Consider the following 9,715-nt stretch of genomic DNA (forward strand, 5'->3'; position numbering starts at 1 on the left):
CAATTGGAAGCCATATTCTCAATCTGCATGTGTGACAACATGTGTTTAATATCCAGAATATATTTAACATCTCGTTCATTTATTCCTAAAACACTAAAAGCTGTATTTAAGCCTCTAGGATACAGCTTATAATTACACTTGCCATGTGAATCTACAGCGGACGTCACCTCCAGTAATTAGACACTGTTATACAATGGGAGCGAGCGCTTGTATGCGCACACATACGGTTACGGGAATCACTGCTTCAGTGCAGCAGAACAACAAAATGGACTGCAGCCTTTCTCTACACTTCTCCATTCCTAAATCCACTTACCCGCCCCTTCCCTTCCATTTCCTGCCCTCTCTTCGCTCATTCACTCGCTCTCTGGTCTAAAACTGAAACCCAGCCTGTTCCCAACCTCCCTTAGTAACCCAGCTAAACTCCACATTCCCCAGCTGTTACATCACAGGGGGCCTCTCAGGCCCGTGGATGCCATTGGAAGAAACTGACCCACAGCTGCAGTTACTGGAATGGTTTTGGTGTTTACAAATACAGAAAACAGATCCTGGATCATGGACGTCATCAGTTTAGTATATCTGTACTAGATGATCTCCCAACGCTGAACGTGTGTACAAGAGAAGTATTCTAGGATTCAAGGAAATCGGCATCTGACCGTGATCAAACAGCCCATTGTTCGTTACTTGCATTACTGGTTTCCGAAAACCACTGCCAATGGTAACAGCACGTCTTTCTTTTTGCATAATACAGGACAGGATGACGGCCACCCGACATGCTTCCTCATGGACGGAGGGGTGTAAAGCAGGATGCAAAATCCATTAGAACATCCAGAAAGTTCTCCCAATCGGCACTGCAGCTTTTATATCAGAAGCACCTCTAGGATCTTTCTACACTCCAGAAATGGCATCACCGCTATCGAGAAACTGAATTAAAGGAACTATTAGGCAAAACTCACTCTCAGTGGGATTCAAAGCATATTAGAGGATACTCGAGTAGCTGATGACATCAGAAGATCATAAGGATATTTCAAAATAGATTTCAGCATAACTAGTTTGTGCAACACCTCAAATGACAGGTCGTGTGATTTAATTAAGCACAAACGTATCTGATGCCAAGATTTGCTTTTTAATAATACCCAAATGTAACTTCTTTCTAAATCGAATGACTTGCTGCTATATTTTATTTGCACATAAGCAAATAGATCTCAAATACTGAGCAACATATTTGTCATGTAAATATTATGTAATATTATGCAGACATCTATATGCTACAAGAGACACAATAAATATAATACAAATGTGAATAATGGTTATTTATTACTATTTTCTTTGAATATATTTGATTCAAAATTATTTGTCAATAAAACATTTTCAAACCATCATAAAAACATATAAATTAATTTGAGGGAAATTAATACTTTTATTCAGCCAAGGATGCATTAACTTGATTCTTTTGAATGTTCTATTTATCAAAGAATACACAAACACACACACACACACACACAAACAAACACATACACACAATATAACTAAATACAAGGGTCCCTCATTTAAGATGCCTATGGTTTACGATTGTCTAAAGTATAACAGTGTATTGGTATTCTGCTCTGTTGATAATTATCAATTAAGATTCTTCTTTACTCGAACTCTTTCGCAAGGGCTGTTGTCAGTCAAGAGCAAAGCAGCACAAAGGCTTCAGTACTGTTACAGTCTGTTCAGTACAACGTGTTACAGGCCTACACATCCATATGACAGTCAACCCAGGGTTGCTTGTTCTACTCTGTAGCTGTTGGAGTGGGTGTGAACCATTCATTCATCCGTGCGAGAGGAGCAAAACTAGGCCTGCCAGTGATGAGCTCATTCATTTAGCCAACGGACTCTTCTCACCAGAACAGATGGGCCATCAGATTGCAGATTTGAGCCAGCAGTCTCTCAATTGTGACAAAGCTAGCTTGAAACTTCACCACAACAATTCTCATTTGTTATACAATTTCAAAACCAGTGTATAAATCTGTCTGTATACAGACCAAATTGGAGAACATCTGCCAAGTCTTGGGAAGCTGGTGAAACATTTATATTTGGAAAATGATGCTCATCCACTTTAGTATATCTAACCAACGTTTAAAGTTAGGACTGTATGTCCAACTCAAGCACTATTGACTTCAACTTTTTCGTGGGCAGATCCAAACAGCAAAGCTCATCCAAGTGCCTCTTGTTCCTACTAGTTTTGCACAACCTGGGGGAGCCCGCGCCCACGCTGCCCTGGAGAGCCCTGCCACCTTGACATTCCTGGAAAAGCACTGTGCTAATTTCACATCTATATCTCTATTAAGTTTGATCCATGACTGATTCCTAGTCTTTAGCTAAAACAGTCTGAAGATATTTTAGGATTTACAGACTGGATCTGCTCCACAGATTATGCACAAGTGCATAAAGAAAGATTTCTCCAAATCTGTATTAAATAAATGTAACGATCTAAAAATCATTATAGTAGTAGCACTGTTATATAACAAATAGAACAGAGTAGAACTATTTTTGCAATGCCATCGAGATAATACAACATAAAAAAACGAATGCAACAAACAATTCTTGAGAGAAAGAAAAAAATAAATATAGAAAACGTCTCCGGTTACTATCGTAACCTCGGTTCCCTGAGAGGCGGGAACGAGACATTACGTCAGCTAAGACGTATATGGGAACTTCTCCCTTCTCCACTTTTGCTGAAATCTTATTGGCTCACGCCAGCTGGGGACAGCTGGCCAATTGACGCGAAGCATGCAAATACTGACAGGTTCGCGGGCAGTATAAATTGCATGGGCGCGAAAATTACGTCAGAATCACGACTGAACTCTAGCACAGCTGATCAAACAGCGATCACGGCGGCTAACGTAATGTCTCGTTCCCGCCTCTCAGGGAACCGAGGTTACGATAGTAACCGGAGACGTTCCCTCTCGAGGCGGTAACTCAACATTACGTCAGCTAAGACGTATATGGGAACTGTATAAAATCCCGCCGTGAGAGAAGTGAAGATAAGCCCTGAACGGAGTCAATCACCTCCACACATAAGCAGTACAGCTCCAGCCAATGGCCGTGTCGCTAAGAGTGCTCGCACCTAATAGGCGGAACTAGACCAATGAGACATCTGCTCCGACCCTAACGAAATTTGCATATCTTATGCAATTAAACGTGAAGCCTGCACTAAACAGGGCAGACATAGCACATAAGCACTCAAGCATTAGAGTTAAATACAGAGTCGACAGCTTTGCGGTGACAACTGCATAAACCGTAAAACCATAACACAGAGTTAGCAACCATGGTAACTACTGCATAGCTGGTTACAATAATGAATAAACTTAACTCACCGAAAGTACATGTGACGCTACAGAGGGTACATCCAGCTTGTAAAACCTGGCGAATGTGTTCTGGGAAGACCAGCCAGCAGCAAGACATAAATCCTGGATAGACATACCTCTAGCCCAGGCCCAGGAGGAAGATATAGCCCTCACAGAATGAGCTTTGATGTTGAGGGGACAATCCTTCCCTTGGCATTTGTAAGCCAATGCGATAGCGTCCACTATCCAGTGAGAAAGTCTCTGTTTTGAAACAGCACGTCCCTTATTACATCCACCAAAGCACACGAACAGCTGGTCCGACTGACGAAAGGCGGCCGAGCGGTCCATATACATCCGCAGAGCCCTAACAGGGCAAACAGCGCTCTGAGCAACAGCATCGTGCGAGGCTGACGGCTCAGCAGATAAGGCGGGCAGTGAAACAACCTGTGCTCTAAAAGGTGTATTGAGAGACTTCGGAACGTAACCTGGTCTCGGCCGGAGAGTGACATTACAGTCGCCAGGTCCGAAACAGATGCAATCGTCGTTCACCGAAAATGCATGTAGGTCTCCAATGCGCTTCGACGAGGCGAGAGCAAGAAGCAAGGCAGTCTTCAGGGAAAGCTCCTTAACCTCAATAGAAGCTAAAGGCTCGAACGGCGGTAGAGCTAGAGCCCTCAAAACTAGAGCTAAATCCCACGGCGGCACGGAGGGTGGCCGTGAAGGACACAATCTCCTCGCTCCCCTGAGAAAACTGATTACCAGGCCATGCTTACCGATCGATTGCCCGTCAATCGGGGAACGAAAAGCGGCAATAGCGGCCACATACACCTTAAGCGTGGACGGCAAACTCCCGCAGTCCATTCTGTGCTGTAGAAAGCGTAAAACATCCGACACGGAACAGGTCCCCGGGTCGATTTGGATGTTCTCACACCATTTTTTGAAAACTCCCCACTTCAGAGCGTAGAGGCGTCTCGTAGATGGAGCGCGAGCCTCCGTAAGCGTACTCAACACCCGTGAGTGCAGGGCGTCCCGCTCGCTTAAGGTCCCCGCAGCGGCCACACATGAAGGTTCCACAGCTCGGGGCTGGGGTGCCATATCGTGCCGTTCGCTTGAGACAGCAGGTCCTTCCTGAGGGGGATTTGCCATGGGGGAGCTATCACTAACTCTCTCAGATCCGCGAACCAGGGCTGATTCGGCCAGTTCGGGGCCACGAGTATAACTGACGCTCTCTCCTCCCTGATTTTGCATAAAACCACAGGCAGAATCTTCACCGGAGGAAACGCGTAAAGCCTGGCCTCCGGCCAACGCGATGTCAGAGCATCTCCCGGTAGAGGGGAGTGAGATAGCGAGAAAAACGTCTGACAGTGCGTGTTCTCGCTTGTGGCGAATAAATCCACTTCCGCCCTGCCGAATCGATCCCAAATCATTCGAACTGATCCTGGGTGAAGCCTCCACTCTCCTTGAGGAATCCCGTTCCTCGAAAGCATGTCTGCTCCGCGGTTCAGGATACCGGGGATGTGCGCCGCTCTTATGGAGAGAAAGTGTAGGTCCGCCCACAACAAGAGACTCGCTGCTCGATTGAATAGAGCTCTGGACCGCACGCCACCCTGGCGATTTATGTACGAGACCACAGACGTGTTGTCGGTTCGAATCAGTACATGTCGCCGCTCCAGCTTCGACCGAAAAGCTTGCAGGGCGAGGAAAACCGCTTCCAATTCTAAGCGGTTTATGTGCCACGTCCTCTGTGACTCCGACCACAGGCCTGAGGCAGGTACGCCCAGGCACACTGCTCCCCAGCCTGAAGTTGACGCGTCCGTCGAGACCACGGTGCGCTGAGTCACTAAACCCAAAGGAACTCCTGCGCTGAACATATCTGTGCTGTTCCACGGTCTCAGAGTGCTGACGCAACTGTGAGTGACCGTAATTCGTTTGTGGCTCGAAGACCACGCCCTCGGCGGAACTCGAGCTTTTAGCCAAAGCTGTAGTGGTCGCATATGTAACAGACCCAGATGGCACACTGAAGAAGCCGCCGCCATCAGACCCAGAAGCCTCTGAAAATCCCTCAGTGAAACCGACCTGCCCGGTCTGAAACGGCGCAGAGTCGATGAAATTGTCTCCATGCGCTCCCGAGAAAGATGGGCTCGCATCGCCATCGAGTCCAAACATACTCCCAGATATGTTATAGTCCGACTCGGTAAAAGCACGCTCTTCTGCATATTTACACGCAGTCCCAGCGTATCCAAATGGCGGAGCAGCGTTTCCACGTGACTGATTAGCACATCTCTTGAGTGGGCCAAAATCAGCCAGTCGTCCAGATAATTCAAGATGCGCATTCCGCTCGATCTGAGGGGAGAAAGCGCTGCGTCCACACACTTTGAAAACGTGCGGGGAGCCAGGGCCAGGCCAAACGGAAGCACCGAATACTGATAAGCCGTGCCTTCGAAAGCAAACCTGAGGAAGCGTCTGTGGTGCGTCGCTATTTGAATATGAAAGTACGCATCTTTTAGATCCACTGAGGCGAACCAGTCCCCGGGTCGTACCTGCATCAAGATCTGTTTTAGTGTTGTCATCCTGAATGCGCGTTTGTGAAGTGCTCGGTTGATGGGTCTCAGATCCAGAATAGGACGGAGTCCTCCACCCTTCTTTGGCACCACGAAGTAGCGGCTGTAAAAACCGCTTTTCTGCTCGCTTGGAGGGACACGCTCTATCGCTCCTTTCTCGAGCAGACTGAAAACTTCCTGTCTCAGAATTGAAAGGTTGTGGGGCAAAGTCAGTGACGGGACCACGCCGTTGAATCGGGGAGGTCTGCGTTTGAACTGAAGAGAATATCCTTGCTGAATAATTCCCAGTACCCACGGTGAAATGCCTGGGATAGCCTTCCACGCGTCCAGAAAATGACACAGCGGACGCGTTAGCTCTAAGGCTACTGTAGCCACTGAAGGCTTGTTTTGACCGGGGCCCCGCCCCCGCGAGGTTAGAAGCACCGGCTGGGGGGCGGCCCGTGGCGGGCATTGTGTGCTGTTGGCACTCTCGCGCCCTCGAGAGGCCATTATAATCATTGCTTGTGACTCTGCACTGTCCTGAGACAGGGCGAGCGACGCAGTGTTGGGTGCACTTTGACCTGGGCCCCGCCCCCGCGAGGTTAGAAGCACTGGCTGGGGGGCGGCCCGTGGCGGGCATTGTGTGCTGTTGGCACTCTCGCGCCCTCGAGAGGCCATTATAATCATTGCTTGTGACTCTGCACTGTCCTGAGACAGGGCGAGTGACACAGTGTTGGGTGCGCGAGGAAGAGAAAGCTCTCTTTGTGAAGAGATACATGTTTTTATTGTGGAACTCACACAAACAGCATTTAAACACACATTTAGCTTGTCGCCCAAAGGAACCCGGGGGACACGAAGCTCTTGAACACGGCGCTTGGGGGTGGGGCCACCAGCGCGCTCTCTCTTCCTCTTGAGCGGCCCGTCAGGAGGATGGCTTTGCAGCCGAGGATGATGCGCTGGCTCTCTCGCGGCGCGGGCTCTTCTTCCCACTCCGATGCCTCTTCCCAGGCCCTGACCACTGCTTGTTTCGGCCGAAACGGGCGTTCGGCTCGGGGCGAGGCGTCACGGCGGGCTGTCCAGCCGGTCCTAGGGCCTGACGAGGCGCTGATGAAGAGCGGGACCTCGCGGATGAGGGCTGAAGTGAGCGACGAGGCATCACGTGGCTCATGGCTTTTGCGCGCTTCTGAGTCTCGGAGAAACGTTCCGTGACCGACTCCACGGCATCACCAAAGAGGCCGGAGGGAGTGACCGGAGCATTCAGAAGCGTCCTGCGATCCGCGTCCTTCAGGTCAGCTAGGGTTAACCATAGGTGCCTGTTAAGGACGACCATAAAACCCATGGAACGGCCGATGGCTTGAGCGGAGCGCTTGGTAGCCATCAGCGCGAGATCGGTTGCCGCGCGCAGATCCCTTATGACGTCAGTATCAACCGCGCCGTCATCGATGGACTGAAGAAGCTTCGCCTGGAACACCTGGAGTATAGCCATGGCGTGAAGGGCAGAAGCTGCCTCCCCTGCAGCAGCATAGGCTTTGTCCGCCTGGTGAGCTGTAAACCTGCACGGCTTGGAGGGCAGGCTGCGGTCGGAACCCAACGCTGAGGAAGACGGGCACAGGTGCGCGGCAACAGTCTCCTCGACGGGGGGCATGCGCACATACCCGTGGGCCTCCGCCCCGTCTACGTGTGCGAACATGGCTTGCGTGGCAGAGTGGGTGCGCGCCGATTGGGGTGCAGCCCACGACTTCACCACGTGCTCATGTACGTCTGGGAAGAACGGGGTGCTTCTCTTCGATGCGGCCTGGCGGCGGCTCGACTGGAGAAACCACGTGTCCAGCTTGCTCTTTACCGGCTCGTCAGGTGCGTTCCAGGAGAGGTCCAGCTCCGTGACGGCCTTGCCTAGGATCCTGATGAGCTCCTCCTGGAGGTCTGCAGGGCCCTCGTGGTCGGGGCGGTCTGACTGAGTCGCCCAATCCTTCTCAGATGCAGAGAGCGACATGGAGTCGTCTGCCTCGCTAGCTCCGAAGGAGACGAAGTCTGCGACGGCCCGGGGGGGGCGGAAGCTATCGTCTGGGAAACTAACAGCGCCGATCTCGTCTTGGGGCGGGGGAGAGCCCACCAGCGGCTCGCTGGCGGCAGTGGGTCTCATCCCTGCTGTTGCCCGAGCCACTTCCCTCCTGGCTCTGAGGGCGCGCACTGGCAGCTCGGCACAGTGGGCGCACGTGTCATCCGAGAAAGCTGCCTCTGCGTGGGCGAGGCCCAGGCAGGAGACGCAGAACAGATGAGGGTCCTGCGGGTCGAGGGGACCCGCACAAATCTGGCAAGTAGCTGCCATCGGATGCGGAGAGGAACGGTAGTAATCCTCTGATGCAACTTCCACGATGGTAGATAAAAGACTTCAAGCGTGAAGATAACTTCATAGAGTGAAGAAAGAGATTCTGACGTAATTTTCGCGCCCATGCAATTTATACTGCCCGCGAACCTGTCAGTATTTGCATGCTTCGCGTCAATTGGCCAGCTGTCCCCAGCTGGCGTGAGCCAATAAGATTTCAGCAAAAGTGGAGAAGGGAGAAGTTCCCATATACGTCTTAGCTGACGTAATGTTGAGTTACCGCCTCGAGAGGGAACTAAATCTGCAACGCATGAATCACCAACTCATGATAAGAAGAGCTTTGACAGATGTCAGACTCGGTGTGAACTTGTCTCTATATGTTATTGCACATCTAAGACGAAGCATAAAAAAGAAAAGTGCACGCAACTGGTTTCAAGCAGAAGGAGCATGATAACGAGAGAAGTGGGGGTCTGGTGCACTGCGCTGTGATTGAATGAACAAATCCAAGCAAGCGACTAAAGGAAACATAATTAAAATTATATATATATAAAAAAATAAAAAAAAACTTTAACAAAGCGTAACATGTCTAGAAGTGCAAAAGCATCTTACCAAACCATGCCGTATGCGCCTTCTCCGATGTACGAGAGGTTGCTGTAGCGCGGCCCGACGTCGAAAGCTTGACCGCGGACCATCTCGGCACCGGAGCCGGGGTTCGGGCCGCCGCCAGCAGGAGCAGATACCGCAGCTGTCGCCATTGCTGAGAAACTGAGCTGCCTTCACACGCACAACAAACGCGCTTTTCTTACCCAAAGCAGCTTATGAAGCTCTTATTTAGACAGAAAAAAGTGCAGCAGGATAAGCGACGTGGTTAAACTAAACCGAAGTCTTCGCGTCGGAGTGAAAGGAAAGGAGCGGCTGAAGTGTTGTTGAGTTGACTGGCATATATGTATGTATAGTGATAGCAATCTGCGCGCGGCGTGTTCTGTGGTGAGACTGACTGACTGCAGGCGGCAGAGAGAGAGCGCGAGCGCGAGCTCGTTCAGCGTCGCCGCAGGAAGACGGAGCAGATCACGTGGGCAGGGAGCGGAGAGTGGTTACCATAGAGATAGAAGTTACACTTAATTTCTCCAGAGGTTTAACTTGATGCTTTAATTTCCGAAATCAGGCGAGGACAGACTGTTGATAAATCGGGCCTTTTGATGGGAAGGTCCTCTCGGTTTTACAATGGTCGCAGCTGATATTGTGAATCTAGGACATTTTTAAACAGATTTATCATGTTTGGGAAACTATTTGTAACATTTAGGCCTATAAATGAGCTACACGTGTGTAATGTAGCAGAAATGGAGTCATGTGAATCAGCAGGTTCTTTTGATTATTTGTATATACAATATCGATATTTGTGTAGCCAACAAACATGTCAGCTCCTTTATGTTATGCATATTTAATAACATAATAAAAGATTCAAATATGGCTAGACTCATATAAAAGATACAAAGGTGTCAATGGGTCTTTCAAAAGGT

The 9,715-nt window shown here is 49.7% G+C and overlaps 1 protein-coding gene across 1 annotated transcript in view; it reads right to left on the reverse strand.

The window, feature by feature from the left end:
• Nucleotides 1–9,232, reverse strand: part of LOC127957801 (mitogen-activated protein kinase 1) — a 31,385-nt gene extending 22,153 nt beyond the window's left edge. Inside the window, exon 1 of the mRNA XM_052556474.1 lies at nucleotides 8,805–9,232. Coding sequence (XP_052412434.1) covers nucleotides 8,805–8,950 — 146 coding nt within the window. The 5' untranslated portion in view covers nucleotides 8,951–9,232. The remainder of the gene's footprint in view (nucleotides 1–8,804) is intronic.
• Nucleotides 9,233–9,715: the final 483 nt, after the last annotated feature.

The sequence above is a fragment of the Carassius gibelio genome, chromosome B5 (assembly GCF_023724105.1).
Source record: "Carassius gibelio isolate Cgi1373 ecotype wild population from Czech Republic chromosome B5, carGib1.2-hapl.c, whole genome shotgun sequence".
Lineage (NCBI taxonomy): Eukaryota > Metazoa > Chordata > Actinopteri > Cypriniformes > Cyprinidae > Carassius > Carassius gibelio.